The sequence below is a fragment of the Necator americanus genome, chromosome III (assembly GCF_031761385.1).
Source record: "Necator americanus strain Aroian chromosome III, whole genome shotgun sequence".
NCBI lineage: Eukaryota > Metazoa > Nematoda > Chromadorea > Rhabditida > Ancylostomatidae > Necator > Necator americanus.
The window spans coordinates 21,836,767-21,856,323 of NC_087373.1; the positions used below are offsets into that span (position 1 = coordinate 21,836,767).

A 19,557-nucleotide genomic window follows, 5' to 3' on the forward strand; every position below is an offset into this window, starting at 1 on the left:
TGCAGAGCTAGTCTGTAGGATCCACGGCAAAGAATGGTTTTGAATCCCTAAAAGAGGAGAGTTATAAAATCTTGTGAAAGGAATCGGAGCTTTTTTAGAAAGATGGATTTTTCTTGTACACAGTGAGTGCAGGTGCAATTCACTGAATACACCCGATATGAGCGAGAATCAAATTACGCTCATTATAGTCGGGTTAAAAGAGGGAGAGAGAAAAAACAGAAACCGTTATACTGATAATATCTCAATTCCGACCGTGTATTTAAAAAGCCACAACGTTCCTCTTCTTTATTTCTCCCTGTGACTCCTTTTCGAAAAGATATGCATATGGTTCCTAGACTGCCCTTGATGAGTTAAGTGCTAATTATCTTCCGCATCTGCTCACACTAATAATTGAATACAGATCATGCTCAACCATGAGGGGCTTGACTGATCAAAGGTGCAGAGCGAATAATAAATAAATAATGTCGAAATTGAGAAATCGCACCTATTAAGCAGGGTATGACAGACATGGCAAACATTAGCAAGCCTTCGATTTGGTCCGCTAGGAACTGTCTGTTGCACACATGTTGAGCAGAATATTTTACAACAGTGCAAACACCTTGAAACAAAACATAGAAACAGTAGATTCTGAGGAGCAGTTAGATGCAAATCAGATTAAGTCTATAGTCTCATCTCGTGAACCTCGGATAACATACCTAGGTCGTGGCTTTAATTTTACTACTGACATTCCACAACCGGAGCAATTCTCAACGTCATCTTCCCACTGCCATCGTACCTCCTGCAAAACGTAGTAGTTTGATGCCCGTGAAATCATGATTATGATTACTGAAGGATTATGAATTGCTTTTAGGTGTATGTTCTGTTCTTATGTGAAAATCACCTTGGGCAAGAATGATTCTACATGTTTGAAAAATGGTAATGATTGATTTATAAAGAAGTAAGTGAGATGCTGAATTTCATTATGACATCATATTCTCTTTATAAATTATCATTATTCTCATTATAGTGATGTGTGATAGTCGAGTATTCAACTCTCTACCTGTTCAGACTGCCTAATTTTTTCAAGTTGAATTTGTAAACTTTGAGAAAGCTGCACGAAGTCCTTTTGAACGGCTTCTGATGTGTCCAATTCGCTTTGCAATGAGGTACACCGTGCTTTATAATTCTGTGCAGTCATTTCCACTGCAGCACGTTCGCTTTGGACCTGAATTGAGACAAGATATAATTGCGGCACAATCACAACCAAATTATCTAAATGAAATGAGGCGGAGTGAAATTCTCTAATAGAGCCAATTCTACAAAGCTCATGGGATTTTTTGAAAATTCATCCCTGACTGGTTAAAAGTAGAGTTTTGAACCGATATAGAAACCGATATTTTTTTTTCCAAAATGCTTTATAGTCACGAAATTAACTTGTCCTCGTGTTCGTGTTTTAACAGTATTTCAACATATCGCATCAAGCTGCTGCAATTCATCGTGAGGTGTAGAAAGTGAGGAAGTATATCACATTAGGTGAAGTAAAAACCTCTGAGTTTTTTCGCTTTATTTCGACGACTAAATTAACGAAATTAATATTAATCGATTTAGATCAAATATGCGCCGTTTTGTTCGATAATTTTTGTCCATTTTGATGCCAATTTCATAATTCCGCGATTAAAGAAGTCCTCGTCCTTATTAGCAAAAACTTGACCACCTCACAAAGCCTCTCTTGAGGTCAGTTTTGTACCATCAAGAAAATTTTGGAAAGCTTGAAAATTTGATAGTCGATCGGTGTCAGGTCTGAGCAATACGGAAGGTGTGGTAGAACCACCCATCCAGGCTCTCGGAGCTTCTGACGCGCCGTTAAAGATGTGTCCGGCTTATCGTTGTCTTGATGGGACCCAAACTTCCCTATTGGTGTATTCTGACCACTTCGGGTCGACCATCTGCTTCAATCTAGTCAACTTCTGACAGTACAGGTCCGAGTTGAGTGTTTGCTTCCGATGGGAATAGCTCATAGTGGATGATTCTCTTCCAACCAAACATAACAAAACCTTCTTGACTATTAATCCGGGCTTAGCGATCGTTTGGGCAGGCTTACCGTGGTTGAACCATGATCTTTTCCCGTTTTTGTTCTCGTAATGTCAAATTAAAATAGTAGTATGACCCCATTTTATGTTTACATGTCACATATGGCTCGCTAAATACATCTAGCAAAAACGCTCAGAACTTATTAGTTCACCTAATATTATATCAGTATGTGCTAGAAGCCATAGATCTCCCTCACTAAAGGGATCACAGGCGGTTAGTCGCGAATCTACGTGGCGCGTTCCCAGGCGGATAGGGCGCTAATCGCGGATCAAAAGCGACCTTATGCCTGTCTTGAGGCGTAGTTGGATTCAGGGGACGGACTCCCTGTTTCTGCTGTGCCAGGACTGACTCAGGACATACGACATATGACATATGACTTGTATCCCGCGCGTCGGTCCGGCCAAAGCCTGCAATCAAGTGAGTGGGAGATGCAAGAGAGGTCGTTTAAAGTCACCTCCAACAAATAAGCTCCACATGTCCATCCGAGAGATCGCAACGTTCTCCCAAAAACTTATGGGACTTGAGGGTTGCAACCTGCCCATGGTTTTTAATATTTTACGCATGTCACAGTAATAGAAATGAGTCTCCTGATTCCGAAGGAAAGCCTGGTACGGTAGCGCCAGGAAAAATAGGGTTGCAGGAGTCATATAGGCTACCGAAACGGAAAAAGACTAGGACGGCGATCTGTACTTATAAAGCACGTGCGCTTGCATCGAAGGCGTCATCGGGCTGACCGAGACGAGACGACGCCACCCACTGGACGACGTGTATGTACTGAACGACGAAAAACTTCTTAAGAAAATGCGAGATGAGTTGGTGGAGTCCTCGCAACACGAGTATTGCAAAGAACATCGACTCTTTTGATCAACTCACCACTCAAATCAGACGTCTGGGGATAAAGATGTGGTCCAACGCCAGCTTTGACAATCTTCGTCGCCATACCTTCCAACATAAGACTACAAAGAAGAAGTCGAGGCTTTCTGTATCGAATATATTATTATTTCTACACCGAAGTTGGCTGGAGAACTTCTACAGCAAAGCCTTCTACAATGTCATTGATTTTAACGTCAAGATTGGCTCCAGAAGAACGCCTAAGCAAAATCACAAAAGGACCCACGGTCTCCAATGGAACAAACAAGAGGAGAGGCTTTCCGAGTTTTATCATAAGGCCACCCGGTGAAGGGTACCGTACTGAAATAGACTATATCATCATATCCATGGGAACTCACAATTCCAGGAGCCCTCCTCTCTAGGCGTGAAAGCCACCCGGTGATGGGTACCGTACTGAAATAGACTACATCATCGGCAGTAAAAGGTTTTGCCTGTTTTATACGGGATCGGACCATCGTCTCCTCCAGGAAGATTTTCGTTCAGACGCAGAGAAGAGAAAGCCGCGAAGTTCAGAGAACGAAATCCCAGAATTACCATTAACTGGGATCTTTTCGCACCATTAGCTGGCTCATCGAAAGATTCGCAATGGCTCGACGAGGTACGATCGGCTCGTTGAACATCTTCATAACTGTACGAGTACGCGTCAGAGTTCTAAAATCACCGAGAGACACCTGCCTCCGTGAACTCTAGAACTGATACGTCAGCGAGGAGCTGCACGAGCCGCAGGCAAGAAATAATTCACGTTCGAGCTCGCAAAGCTTTGAAGAGAGGCAATAAATGAAGACCTCAAGGAGAGAAGAGCAGAACTGTTGGCTGAAGACGAGGATGAGTGCTCTAAGGATCCCAAATGGAACAACAATTGCATCGAGAAGAGGAATGGAGAATATCATCTACGACTTCTACTCTGATCTCTTTGACAGCCATGTCCACTTGCCTCCTCACCATCCGAGGGAAGACGGACATGACATTCCAGAGGTTCTCCCGTCTGAAGTACGACGTGTTATCATGTTGGTAAGAAATCGTACGGTACTCGGTCTCGATAGGAAAAGATCTGAACATCTGAAGAATCTTCCGCCAGTTCTCGTCAATACTCTGTAGAGACTCTCTACACGTTACCTATCGGAATGCAAGGTCACTAAACAGTGGAAGACCAGCAAGACCGCGTTGTTGAATAAGAAGGGGGGCTGCGTATCGTTAGATATCTGCAGCCTTCCCGGCAACCTATCCTTAGGAGAAACGACTGGCGATCGCTAATTTCGCTGCGCAGCAGGTAATGGCGTCAGCAGAGCATTGCGCTGCGTTTGCCTTATGCTCCGCCCGCGTCGCCCATCTTCGGTCCTCATCGTCTAATGTCTAATGAGGTGAGAAACATGCCTCGCTGGGGCACGCTATCACTGGTATTGCTTCTAACGAAGTATGGATAGCTTACGTATAGAGGCACATCGAACGATTGCACACGAAATGGCAGAAATAGAAAATAATGGTGTTTTATTTGTGTGGAATAAAGAAATCGAAACTTTTACAAACTATTGCAGTATCTTACGTACATTAAATACTCTGTACAAATAGAAATATACCTATATCTTCTATATAGTTTTTTCCAATCACAAATCTACGTCCTGCAACTACCAGGTTCTCGTTTTACACATTTTACTTTTATTCTGTTTCTGTTTTCAGCTTCATTAATGTTTTCTGATGTTTTATTTTTGTACAAATCTACGTTTCTGTTTCATTTTTAGCATTTTCATTTTCTATGTTTTTTTTTTCGCTTTCTATGTCGCTACTTTGTTGCCTTTATGTTCTTTGAACCTTTCTCGAAGTGAATTCCATCACGTTATTGCAATACAAACGCGGAACGTGATCTCAGTGACGTGGTGATGGATGGGCGTGGTTTAGTGATCACGGCTAGCCTACGATGTGCCTGCTCTATTCTAACGACAACCTCTTCTGCAGGCACTTATTCGGCTGCAGAAGAGGTTGTCGTTAGGCTAGAGCAGGAAGTTTTCGGCCGCGGGTACCTAAGAAGTAGTACCTAAGACCGCCCCCCATAAGAAGGGATGACATCGGGAACTATGGCCCAATCTGCTTATTATCCTTCATCTACATGCTCTTCACAAAAGTGCTCCTTGAAGGAACTGCTAGATGAAGGACAGTCATTTGACCAAGCAAGGATTCGAAAGGGATTCAGCATGATTGACAACAACAACAACAACAACAACACACACCACACACACACACACACACTTTCGAAACCCATCGAGCCGCTAGGTATCACTTTTCTCGACTTAAAGAAGGCCTTTGACACAGTTGAGACGGAAGCGGTCATGGACAACCAGAGTGTCCTTAATCGGTAAAGGTATTTCGAGAGTTGTGCAGTGATATCGTCCTGATAACATCAGCCGGCATCAAGCATAAGCCAAGCGGAACGAATGCTGACGGAATTCGACGAAACATGTGGATCCATCGGTCCTGAGCTGAATCTGAAAAGACAATGTTCATGCGTAACGGATGAATCTTGGATGGCCCAATTCACGTTTAACGGAACAAACATATCGGAATCCACCAGCTACGTTTATCTGGGTCGGGAAATGAACATGAAGAACGACTTGACCGCCGAGTTGGGCAGGACGAAACGAACAGCTTGAGGAACGCGTACAAGATCATCGAGATGTAGTAAAGAAGAATAGCAGTACCCGGCTCCGTGCTCACTTCTTCAACACTACAGTACTTCCTGCTCTGATCTATGCTTCAGAAATCCAGGGCACTCCACACGCACGAAAAAAATGCGGTGATCGTTATTGAACGCTCAATCGAAAGAGTGATGCTAGAAGTATCTCGCTTCAGGCAATTGAGAGACGAGATTCGAAGTTCTGTCCTACGTCAGCGATCAAGGACCAGAGACGCCGCCGCATTTCCTAAGCACAGCAAAATAAGGTGGACTGGACATGTGATGCGCTTCAACCACAACCGTTGCACCAGAGCCGTGAGCGACTGGGTTCCACGCGATATTAGTACAGGAAGACCACCGACCCACTGGTCGGACTTCTTCACAAAGTCTTTGAAAGAGAAGTTCGATTCTTTTCGTATCCCACGTGAAAGAAGAAATCATTGGGCGACTGTCTGGCACATCTGCGACAAATGGAAGGATTACTGGCGCCCGCTCGACCAGCTCAAAGAACGAGAAAAGGACGAGAGTTAAAGTTTGTTAACAACTCTAGAATTCATTGTTGATTTTATATTATCCTCCAATTTAATAAACGTCTCGCGCACAATGATATGAATAGCGGTTTCTTCTTTATTACCATTCACAAGGCTCATCTTCTACGAAATATTGAAACTGTACTGTGCTTAATTTATTACGAATAACAAAAGACAATCACTAACCTGCTTCACTTGCGCTTCGAGTTCAGCTACAGTGTTTTGTAGATCTCGTATTTGTCTTGAGTGAGATTCGCTAGACATAACAACAGCGTCGGCAGAAGAGAGCTAAATTTAATTTGAAGGTACGCACACATATGTTGACTTAACTATCCTTACTGACATCATGAATGATCAGTGGGAAGTGGGAAGGGAAGTGGGGGCGATAGGTAGGAGAACAACGGAGGATATAGTATTGGCTAATTCGCATGGTTTTTTTTTATTTAAAGAAGACTGGAAAAAATGGTTTTTTTTTTCCTCAATCTACGGTAATTGGTCGAGTGACCTGTGAATCGTTCTTAATGTCAAAATTCGTATTTTTGGAGTGTGATAACTAGTATTTTCAAGCACTGCTCCTTCACAAAATCCACTTAAAAACTTCAGCGGCCTCATTGTCGCGAACAAATGTTAAAAAATGATCTCAAAAGCTCTTCATTTTCTGCACTCAATACTACACTATGATGGTCCGAAAGAAAAGCAATAAAAATAAATAATAAGAATAATAAAATAAAAAATTAAACCACTCGTGTAAAGCGAGAAATTGTCTGTTAGATTTAATTCTTCAAAATAGTAAAAGCCGAATTATGAAGAATAGCGATACTGATTTTTCAGGTTTACTAAGTAACCAGTCTGAACATCTGGCTAACGCCGGATATCAGACTTCTGGTGCACGCCTCGTCCCCCTTCACCGATCAAAAGAAATTAAATGTAGAGGCATTTTCTGAAAAACTAAGCTTCTTTCGTTTTAGAAATTTAAGCATCCACGAACTGATCATGAATTGAAGTGATGATTTAATAGTCCTCTTCCTAAGTTCCTCAATATATACATTTGGAGAGTACACCAACTCGATTTTACATCTAAATATATTCCTTCGATTCCGAAAAAAATTTGGAAACAAAATTTGAATGGGTTTTTGTTCTCTCTCCTCAACGACCTCTAACCGACAGCGCCTCACCTCAGGGTGGGTGTGGCGCAGTCGGTTAGAGGTCCGTTGTAGCCACACGGTCGAGGGTTCGAAACCGCCCTAGTGCAAACCAAGCCTTTCATCCCTCCGGGGTCGATAAATTGGTACTAGACTTGTCTGGGAGGATAAAAACACTGACTTGATCATCGGCTGGCCCCCGCAAGTCATTGTATAGGTCAACACGCGTTCCAGAACCTCAACGATTACGAATTCCAATAAAACGCGTTGGCGCATCCCAAGTGGATTAATACGCCAGTGACTTTATCCTTTATCCTTTCTAATGTGCTAACGTGAAATGACATTAACGTCATCATCGATCTGATAATGGTAAGGTTCCACTTCAGATCATATAAACTATAAGCTACTCTTTAAGCAGCAGTTTGCATGCGTGTTTTCAATTTCCGAAGAAATTATGCAACCAACCTGAGAGAAACGTGCGGGAATGGGGGATAGACATGCCGTTGAGTGCATATGGGTGAAACTCTACACAGTAGCTTTCATGGCCAATGACTCACAGTGTTTCGTTCACTTCTTGACAAATTCACTTGCGATACTCCTGCGTCGCGGCGCCGTGGGACTCGTCTAAGCCATTTTGCCGTTTTCTAGTGCAGGCAGACTAATTCGACACCGTGAGACCCGTCCAACCCCATTATAACGGTTATAGGCGTCAGCGCATAATTCGACACCGTGGAACCGGTCTCAATTATTTCGCTTTGCGGCGCCAGCACACCTAACTAATGTCGTTGGAAGGACGGACGGGCGGATACACACACACCACACACACGCCAGCTAATATTTGTGATATATATTATCTAGCAATACTATTACGGCGAAGAACAACACGTGACTAAAACATGGTCCAGTATGTGACAACAGAGACGAGTGGAAATATATACTTCAAATAATGAAATAATGTACTGAATAATAATGGCAGTATCAGCCAATTTTCAAAGAAATTAATTGTTTTGATTAAGAGTGTTATTTCGTTGGAGGAAAGGTTGTGGACAACATACAGCGAAATTAACAATGTTGGAATCTCTCGAAAAGACGGATTGGGGATTATTAGTCAGATTGACACGTCGATTCCCCGAATCGTTCGAAAAGGCGTCTGGACGAATTCTTGTGTGATTTTCCATGGGCGTTTGCCTTTTGTTTCGTCCCGTTCCTTGCCGCTTGGTTGGTTTTTGCTTGGTAGAGCGCTGGGAAACATCTTGGTTTCGCCCCCCGCTCGCTAACGGCGTTTTGTAATGTACAATTGAGGAGAAAACGCACAAAAGGGCCATTTTCCCCATCGTTCTACAACACAAGGCGAATTCGGAGGGAATTGAGCGTCGTCACGTTCATACTCGTAATCTACACCTCGTCTAACCTGTCTTTTGGTGAAAAGACCGAAACACTGTCAATTTCGTGGTATCTTTAAACTGCAAGAAGTGAAGTGGGAATGCGCAGATGTCGTACGATCCTCACGAAATGCTAAGCTGTACGACTTCTATACAATTAACAACACAGTCAATGGTAAAAGATTATACGCAAGCACATGCCATATTTTTCTCATTTCAACTAGTCTACGATATGATTCATAAATGGATCACAGCTATCTGCAGTAACGGATTTGGTGAAGACATGTAGTTTATTAGTATAGATAGTAGTTAGTTTAGTATAGTTTGGTATAGTATAATTTTATAGTCAGTAATGCCCGATCCAATAATGCCACTACATGGCAAAGACCTCACAATCCAAATATTGAACAAACACTTCTTATAGTTTTTGCACCCCAAGAATACAGCAAGAAACGAGCCTATCACTGATGTCCAAATGCTAGAAACTCAGACGTTTCCTTTCCAGAAGCTACTCACTTTACTAGCTGCAATGCCAAGTTGTGTCTGAAGATGATTGACCTGAGCAAGAAGATCACGCTCAAGAGCAAGTTTAGCATTTCGTTCTTCTCCAATCTGCTCTCTGAAGTGATAAGATGGAAACATCTTATGCGCAGATTACAAACATGTTTACATTCACTGCCTCCTATGAAATATTGTATTCAGTGCTATGCTTCACCTTAATAAAGCGATTTCGTCTCGCAACTCATTCTGCTCATGTTGTCGCGCAGACTTCAATTCTATCAACTCTTCTCTCATCTGCAAACAAAGGAACTGCAACTGATCCGCATTCTGTGGAAGGTCAATCGGTTCAGCCCTCATTTCGCTCGCAGTGGCGCGATTTGAACCGAGCAGTTCCTTAAGAGTCTTATAATAGTGATCCCCAGATTATAAAAGACACAACGTTGAAACATTACCTGATACTTAGCAGCTAATTTCTTTATATCTGACTCCAAGACTGAACAGATATGATCGACATCCTGCACTTGTTTCATGCATTTTTCCTTTTCTTTCTGTTGCTTTTGGGAGAGCTCTTTGATACGTTCTTCAAGCGCCGTGTTGCTACCAAAAGCAGTTTTCAGATCATCGTTAAATTGTGCAGAAAGCTGAAATGAATTTCTTTTCAACAAGGCTGTTCACAAACTTACAATTTGAGACCTCGTACTCCATGACTACTGTCAATATGCCAAAAGTCGTAATGTCAGCCAATGATGTGGGATAGCAATTAAAGTCGAAAATTGTTTTCTGCAGAGATGTGGAGGTATATAATGGGGAACATTCGTCATTCAGCTGACAAAGGTATTTCAAAAATTAAAAGACAGTTTCGTTCCGAAACTACATATAGTCGGGTCAAAACTACATTATGTACGGACAGTTGCGTAAGCGGCTGCGCTCGAAGCGGTACGGTGGAGAAAGCGATTGGAATCAAAGTGGGACCGTGGCGAACTGCAGAGATTAGTGACGGTTGCAAGGATCCTCACAAGATCCCAATCGCTACGCTCCACCGCACCGCTTCAAGCGCAGCCGCTTACGCCACTGTCCGTGCTACATGTCGTTTCGACCCAACTATACCTATATCAGGCCGCCTACAACTGCTAGGATTATCCCCGACATGTTTAAGTGAAGACTACGAGATGTCGAATCGTTACTTCGTCAGTTGTTATCATACGGACCGCTGTAACACATTAGAAGTAATGATGTTATTCATCTAATTTTCTAGTTCCTCATGCAATTCTTGAATATGATTCTGTTGCTGTGCTTCTCGAGTAATGTAGCATGTATCACAGACGCCGCAGTGTGTCTCCCCAAAATGATCGATTAAAGTAAGTGACAATGATCACCGTAGCACTGGATGCTCAGCCGATTGAAGAATCATATCAGCTGGGAAGAGTTTTTGCAACATTGGAGGTATATCCATCTCAGCAAACAGCTCAGCACGCTAGTAGGATAAAATCCAAAAATAAGAGAAAAAATTGCTATTTTTCTCAACTAGGTTCCAAAGAAAAACAGGAAAGAAATACCAAATTTTGCAACAGTAAAAACAAAATCTGTCTCTACACCCGTGCAAAATAGAACTGGAAGAAATTTACTGTGAGTTCCAGTTTTACCCCTATTTCCAGTTTTTTTTGTAGATGTTCTTTTTGGATAGTGATGACATTGCTTCTTCTTTTTTGACTAATAATATGCAAAGTCATCATTGTTGGACGAGAAACATACTCATTTAATTCTTTTATGTTGAATTGAGATTAATCCCTTCTCTTCAATAAAAGCGGCGTCATGGACTTATACCATGCGCGTTTGTCACTGAATCTCTCAACAAAGTACACATTAGCTATCTCATTAAATAGGCGGATCTTCAATATATCGAGTTGCTCGTAATGGAGCAGTGAAGGAAATGTTTGTCTCCTACGGTTACCTAGTACTCAATACGAAGTCACCTCTGGTTAGTTCTATTTCTCTTATATAAAGTAATTCTTCAGAACGATTAAAATCCTTAGGCACCAAGAATCATTACAAGAAAGTTATGAAGGTAACGAAACAAATGAAAAATAAAGAATAAAGGATAAAGTTTCTGGCGTTAATCAATCCGCTTGGGATACACCGCCACGATCAATTCAATTCAGAATCGTTTGCGGTTTACGAACGTGTAACAGGCCTATACAATAACTTGCGGGGGCCAGCCGACAATCAAGTTAGTGTTTTTATCTTCCCAGACAAGTCTGGTACCAGTTTATCTACCCTGAAGGGATGAAAGGCTTCGTGAGCACTAGGGCGGATTCGAACCTCTGATCGATCACGCAGGCAGCAGAACCTCTAACCAACTACACTACACCCGCCCAAATGAAAAAAATTATAATTATAAATGAAATAATTACAATCATAAACGAAAAATAAAAACGAAAATAAATAAATCATTTTAAATGAATTTTGATTTCGTTTTTATTTTTTATTTGTTTCGTTACCTTCAAAACTTTCTTCACATTATTTATAATTAATTGATAATCCTAAAATTGACAGCTGGTTGTAAAAACCGGATACGACTTTGCACGGTTTGAGCTAGTGAAGGGACCTCATCGTCATCAAGTACACAGTTTAGAGCAGCAAGAAAATGCTAAGTCGTCCACTTTCAAGATTGGCTCGAGGAGTACACCCGTCCCATTATTAAAAGTTTCGTGATCGTGATGAGTTTCGTCAACACCGTCAGTTTCGTGATGCGCTGCCTTTAAACTGCTGGCGGATGTTTCGCTCTAACGCAATATTCCGCATCTTCGCAAGAGTATGACGACCTTGAACTTATCGAATCTCATCCTGTTCGATCTTCAGCTAGAGCCCTACCCATCCGTTGCTACTCCATAACCTGCGAGTTTCAAGTGTTCTCACATGTTGTTTTACCAATTCCGTCCGAAACTTTCTCTTACCACCAAGAGGCTTTTACTAGCTTGATTCTGGGAGCATCTTCAATAGAAATTGGAGAGTGCGATCAGATGGTCTCCTTAGAACGAAACCAAAGAATCGAAGACGGTTTTAGCGCATCTTTGCTGAAAATCTCCATCGTTTTTCAGCATGCAGCCCAAGTTACAACACCCTTCCAAGAGTTCAATAGGTTGTCCGTTCACCCTTACTCCCGCTGAGGGTGCCGAGAAAAAAACACATCTGCTTGTACTTGTCAGTGCTGAGTTGCAATCCCATAGGCTGCAGCTAATTTCGACAGAAGGTTAACAACATGTTGTAACTTCGCGCTGCTTGAAGGAAATATTACTACATCGTCGGCGTCACGAACTTTCCTGGAATTTCATCAGTGCGAACCGAGCTGAGAAGACGCCTTCGGTGGGTCGAAAACGAACCCTAGAAAAGCCAACTGCATAGGCTTGGAATACCGATGCCACACTTCGATGATTCTCCATACTATAAATACCTGGTCATTCGTCGATCTTACTAGACTAGGATGAAAACCTGTTTGTCATTTACCGAAGGTTTCTTCGCGATGTTTGATAAATAGATCCGGATGAACTGCTCCCTAATTTTGTACGTTATACACAGCAGTGATGTTAATTGGTTCCCTGGACATGGACAGATAGCTTCTTATAGAAAGGAATTATGATAGCGTCTCCACTAGTCAAGTATCCTTTCGTCAATCTATATTAAACTTGATGACCTTCATCATCTTACAAATTCCGAGAAGAAGAGTTTTCAGCATTTCTGCGCTAATTCCATTGTATCCGCTAGATTTTCTACCTTCATCTTTTGAATAGAAACCTACTCTGCTTGCGGTTCTTCACTAAAAACGGTGTATGTCTTTTGCTAGATGTGCAGTTCAAGGACAGACGATGTTTACCGGTTCGGCAAGATATTATAATTACAATAACAATAAATAAAACTAGCACTATAATGACCTAATAATAGCAGACAGATTTCTGCAGCTTCAGGTGGCTGTCCCAATCCTACTTTCTAGCGACCCCAAGTTGCTAGTAACCAAAAAATACTTTAAAGAAACTACCTCAACCATTTTTTTCTCCACATCCTCCCTGTATTTCCTTTCCTCAGATAACTCGCTTTCATAGCGTTCGGCTAACGACTTCACAGCTTTCAGCTGGTCACGCAATTTACGCTCATTTTCCTGGAAACAAGTAATAACCAGACGTAACATATATAAGGTGACTGTAAAACAGCTAAATTGTAAGCAATGTAAAAGAAAATAATCGCTAAACACCGTAAGTAGGACAACGCAAGACAATAAAAAAAGATTCTATTCAAGTTCGGGATTACACAGTTTTAGCTGTTACGCATGCCTGCGTACATAACAATGATGGAAGTTGGACTTTGATCTGATAGGACTTATGATAAAATCGTCAACTCTTACATAACTGAATCGTACTATAACCTATATAATTGTAAGGTACAGATTCGACCTGTTCGCGTAACTTCATCCGACAATCAAAGATGAAAGGTATCTCAAACGTGAGTGACTGGACTGATCATCAATACATCATGCCCCTGTGCAACGGATACAATCTTTCACCGTTTATTGCCCAGGCAGAATTTTGAATTAGTTGCGGGTTGGAGGCGTTCGAGAGTGCAGATCGCGAATCTATTTCAAAAGGAGATTGAAAAAAAATGGCACAAGGTATCATGAAAATGGTTTTATTTCTCAAATCCAGAAGTACGAAGTTAAAGTTGCTCCAAACACCGGGGAGGATGTTTGAAAACCTCGGCTTCGAAGTACCCGTACAGTTAATGTCACAGGGACTCAAATCAGGCAAGCGCGGTGGTCACGGAACTGCCCCACAGGAAGTCGACCCAGGAACATCTGCAAAACAGAGAGCCTGCTGTATGATCACAGATGTAGACAAGTTGGAACATTACTTACAAATGGCAATCACCGAAATTGTAACCACTTCAAGAGAAAATATCATCATCGATCTTCACCTACTTATTGACTTTTGCGTTTTTTAAAATTAAGCTTGATCACTATGATCATTAATCACCAGCTGAAGTTATGGGGTTTTACAACATTAGAACATGCTGACTAGAATATTATAATTACTTGTCACCGAACACAGACGTACTGGTTCCTGTTTTGTTTTCTATGCCTTATAAATACAGAATTTTTCGCATACAGTCATTCTTGACTGCGGTGAACAGCGTTGCAAATCCATAAAGCGGAAGCGATGCAGTAAGCTTTAGCCTCCTCTGGCCTCCGGATCAGGGCATTGATGTTTCGGTCAGCAATTGAGTATTATTGGCAAAGTAATTTGAAAATCTAAATCATTTCGGCTGTTGTCCTACTGATCATCATTCATCGATCGGTAAATGGAGGTAGTTAGTATGGTCGGATCAAAACTGAAGCTAGGCGCATTTGCATAAGCGGCTGTGGTGGAAGCTGCACGATGGAGTTAAAGGCATCACCCCACGAATCTGAGGTGGTGCAGATTTCAGGTGGAGTATTCGTATACGGGATGGGAGACTACGGAGAGGGAGGTGATTCCGTCCATTTCTTGCTAATTGCCGTAAAAAACGGCCCGGAAGATGCGGCGCCGCACAAGACTGGCGCGCTCCAATCGAACCTCTTGTACAAAATGGTGCGCCGAAACGAATGATGCCGTATCTTCCGGGCCGTTTTTTACGGCAATTAGGAGGAAATGGACGGAATCACCTCCCTCTCCGTAGTCTCCCATCCTGTATACGAATACTCCACCTGAAATCTGCACCACCTCAGATTCGTGGGGTGATGCCTTTAACTGTTGGAATGGAGGGGAGCCTTCGCTAGTGCCACTCATTGCAGCAGACCGAGGAAAGTCTGGGATGGTTCCATCTCAAGCAGCCTACGCAAATGCGCTCAGCTTCAGCTCGCTTTGATCCGAATTTACCACTACTAGCCTCCGCCGAAGATGTAACACGTCAAGAAAACACAGCAGGTCCAACTGCATATATCCACGTATTCACCTGAATCAGCGTTAAGTTAACCTCATAATTCTGGCACATTTCGCAAGTCAAGGCTGAATTTGGCGACAACGGAGCGGATCGCACCTCAGAACAATCCTAAAAACAAAAGAATAGCAATGGTTGTGCAGAGATGTTCAGGTGACACATATGGTAATTAATATTGATACAAAACCCAAACCTGTTCAACAACATCCTCGGTAATTAGTGCAACATTTGATGACCCGTCGTTCATGTACAAACCTTAATCAAAATATTTTTGATCTCCTGTATAATGACTGAACGATCCAAGAAGCCTGCGGTCCGGATTCATTATCTAGACTGGACACGCATCTTAAAGGCAGCACACCACGAATGAGAGGTGGTGCGGATTTCAGGTGGAGTATCCGTATACGGGGTCGTAGATTATGGAGACCGGGGTGGTTTCGTTCATCTCTCTCTGCATCACTGCAAACAGCAGCCTCCAGAATGCTGTTTTGTACGACGCCATCTATTGCAACGCTCCACCCCTTGCGCAGCCTCCGCCCTGCGATTCATCGAAAATCAATTCGGACTGCCCCGATAGGGACATTACGCGTGCAAGCGTGGCGCGCTGCAATAGAAGGCATCGTACAAAACAGCATTCAGCGGCCGGCTGCTTGCAGTGATTCAAGGAGAGACGAGCGAAACCACCCCGGTCTCCATAAACTACGGCCCCGTATACGGATACCCCACCTGAAATCCGCACCACCCCAGATTCGTAGTATGCTGCCTTTAACATACCCGACTACATATGAGATTACGTTACGAGCTGGAAGACACCGTCAATTTTTAAAATCTTATGGTTAGGCCTTGAACGTCTTGCTGCTGAAGTGCCGAACATAGGATGTGAGAACTTTTCGCTCTATTGTGTTTATGGCAAATTGAAGTTGCGAAGATTGAGGAGAGTGTTTTTAGTATGTTGGAAGTCTCAGCATCAGCATTAGTTCAATAAATTGTGAAGTTGCAACTATTGCAACCTTTTGAAACCTTTCTTGAAGTTATTCTAACTATCTCAACTCAAACCCCGAAAGTAACAATTATCAGAAAGAGTTCTTTCTCTCAGAAAGCCAGATCCTCCAGCTTACGTTTCTCGCCACTGTTGCACTAGGTTATCTTCTACAAGTCGGCTTTTGGCAATTTTCGCGCAACTTTCATTTCTCGAAAAGTGTCTTTCTAGCCTGCATGTTGATGTCAGGGCGCGGCTGTAAAAAGGGGAGCTTTCACTTAGCTTTCGTTATCTTGCATATTTTTTCTAGTTTTCTTCCGAAATTTTCCCTTTTGACTGGTAACGAATCCAAATATATTGCATTATATTACATTATCATTAATTATATTTGTTTCAGCCAACAAAATGAAGGACGTTTGACACCAGTTTCGACCAATTATTTTTTGAAAGTGGCATAAATAAGATGAGCGTGATAGCATGTTACAAAACAGGATGATGAATAAATGTAGAGATCTGACAAATTGTGACCTAAAAACCCCAACGACCAACTCAGTGCAATATTTACCACGGATAGAGATATATAGAGATAAGAAATAAATGCAAGCAATTATTTGAAAAGTAATTAGCTCTGCCAAAAAACTGCGAACGAACCTTTTTAAACACTTTTCACAAATCATCGTCATGGTCATAGTCACTTTCCTGACTTTATGACTCTTCTTAACGTTTGGAAACAACATTCACTAGTGTTTGGTCGTAGTATGGGATACATCCTTCCAAACCTTCCTCTTCAATAACCTGCTGTTGTGTTCTAGGAGTTAAAGAACTGTTCAATTCCATTATGGATTCCAATATGAAGGTCTACAAAGACGTAAAAACCACACACTTGCTACTTTAGAAGTTCTCTCGGAGAATCCTTGCCATTATTTTTATACCCTTAGTTCTCGCATTAAGACTATCCTGTCCGAGATCCGAAATAACTGGAGTTAGCAAGGAAGACATTTTAATCGCAACCATTTGCTCCATCGCGCTGCTTTCAACGCCGCAGAAGTGTAGTGCAACTACACGAGGGTTCAGGTCGCCTTGACACGATTTCGGATTCCACAAGCCTAACACTTACGGATAACGATGGGATTCGCTGCAAGTTTTTTTTTTCTTCAATTCGTCGCGAAGCGACAGCATCAAAAAGATGGTCAGTTAAGCAAGCAATCTGAAATCTAGATCGTGCATAGATTATTCGTACATGGACGCATTTAAGAGAAACGAGCTTGCGACGGCGATTATATTACAATGCATTTGATATAATGGTTTCCCTCCAAACAAAGTCGGCCAAATGTTCAAGGGAACAAAGCAACAACGAAAAAATTGGGTCAAGTTAAACCATATAAGTAGTAAACCAAGCCAAGCCTTATGTGCAACTTACAACGAAACTGTCATGGTGAAGGAATCCGCGAGAAAAGCTAGAGACGAGGTTGTAGATTGCTGGATCCGGAGTCGTCCTGCTCATCTCCCCTAATCGTTTTTCCTACCATTTCAATTGGAACGCGCCACCCTCGTGCACGAGCCTGATCAATTGCGAGCTGCTGAAGATCAATGATGTCTTTTCATCAGCCTATCCAAGTAAAACCAAAGAATAGGCTGCTAAATGGACCGAAACATGCACAATGGAATTGAAGCAGATCCTACGCTGTTTTTTTACAATTAGGGAGAGATGAGCGGAACCACCCCTTGTCTCCCAATCCACAACCCCATTCCTAGCGTTCCCCGCAAATTCTACTTCAAATTCGCAATATGCTATCCTCAAAGGCATCACTCCAGATACGGCTTCGTGCGTTCTGGCGCACTATTTTGCACAAGGAGTTCGACTGGAGCGCGCCAGCCTTGTGCGGCGCCGCAACTTCCGGGCCGTTTTTTACGGCAATTAGGAAGAAATGGAAAGAATCACCCCCCTCTCCATAATTTACGATCTCGTATACGAATACTCCATCTGAAATTCGTACCACCTCAGATTCGTGGAGTGATGCTTTTAAAGGAGCAGGGCATTTGTTGAGAACAACGGAAGAGTAACACACGGGACGAAACATGACAATAAACGAGAACAGGAATGGTGGCGGAAGAAACCTAGGGAAAATGCTAAGAGTGCGCGAAAGTTGTGCCTTATTCATTTTCGCCTGCTAGGTTATGCTCAAGGTATCTTCTTTTTGGCCTATGTTGTGAATTTTCTCGCATCTCTTTGAAATGTTTTGATTTATTGCCTCTTTTTTTTGTGACATCTAACAGCAGATTATCATATTTAATTTAACCATTTCATCCCTTTCATCGACGCTTGTGTTCACTTTTTGCCTTTGTTTTTCCCAATAAAGTAATAATAAATAGTAATAGTAAATTCTTAATAAAATAAATAGGCCTAATAGCCAAAAAAATCTTTCGAAATTCGTTGTGGCTTCATATTGGATGGAGGTTGATTGCGGTTTTCTTCGTGGTTTCACTCTGATTACTATGTGGCTGAAGCTTGCATCGAAGTCCAAGGAAGTAACTACCAGATTGACCAACCCTGTTTAGTGACCGACTCCGAGAAATCTGCCTGGTTAGCCATTATTTTTTGAGTGCCCTGCCTAGATGTCCCCCACATCTCAACACCCATCAAATAATGTAGGACAAATTAGTACCCCAAAGACATAAGATTAACTTGGGAAATAAAAAACAACCCATCGTTATTATTCTTACCCGAGTACTGATATTGATAGAGACGGGCCAAAACAACTTCAAGCTCAGTGCAGCTGCATAGGGAGCTGCGCTCGAAGAGGTACACTGAGTGTAACGGTTGGAATGGAAGGGGATCCTCGCTAGCACCACTCATCGCCGCAGTCTGGGTCTGCAACGAGCTTCAGGTCGTACAAGACGGTAGTTCATCTATCCAGTCACTCGTTTGTATTCAGGTGTAAGAATTCTCGGATGTTGCGAGGGTCTCACGTGATGGTCCTGTTAACTGTCGACTGTACTTATAACTTCGAAAATACCGTTTTATAGTCAGGTTAAAACGACATAAAGCGCGGTGTGGTTGCATCGTGCGTGTCATCGCCGTCGCGCCGTGGGTGTTATCGCCGTCGCGTTCTTGACCGCTGGAGGACGGCTTGGGTAACTTTGCTTGGCAATTTGCCAAATTTTGTAAGGTGACGTCATCTGGATGAACATTGGCCTCAATTTTTGTTTATTTTCATTCTTTTGGGTTCTCTTCTTTTCTCTCTGGTTTTTTTGTCTTTATGTTCCTTCGTTCGTATTTTTGTTATCTTTGGCGTTTCGTTCTTTCCTTTGTTATAGAGATCTATATTGTATCTGCTTTCGAAATTTGGTTCAAAGTTGTACCTATTTCATTTTATTTATGTTGGTGTTGTTTTACTTTTTTCCTTCGCTTACTCTCCCTCCCTTACAA

General features: G+C 42.2%; 1 protein-coding gene across 2 annotated transcripts; it reads right to left on the reverse strand.

Moving 5' to 3' along the window:
• Positions 1-7: 7 nt before the first annotated feature.
• On the reverse strand, positions 8-18,984 carry RB195_010439 (uncharacterized protein; the record flags this gene model as incomplete). Of its 2 annotated transcripts, XM_064191439.1 has the most annotated exons (12): positions 8-47; positions 485-598; positions 696-778; positions 1,040-1,204; positions 6,346-6,447; positions 9,200-9,302; positions 9,399-9,577; positions 9,637-9,825; positions 13,218-13,337; positions 15,164-15,259; positions 15,342-15,403; positions 18,852-18,984. In XM_064191439.1, the coding sequence occupies 12 exons, from the start codon at positions 18,982-18,984 to the stop codon at positions 8-10; spliced, it is 1,386 nt and encodes a 461-aa protein (XP_064049022.1). The 2 variants fall into 2 exon arrangements, with proteins under 2 accessions (XP_064049022.1, XP_064049023.1); XM_064191440.1 differs by lacking the exon at positions 18,852-18,984 and having other exon boundaries at positions 15,342-15,395.
• Between the last annotated feature and the right edge of the window lie 573 nt (positions 18,985-19,557).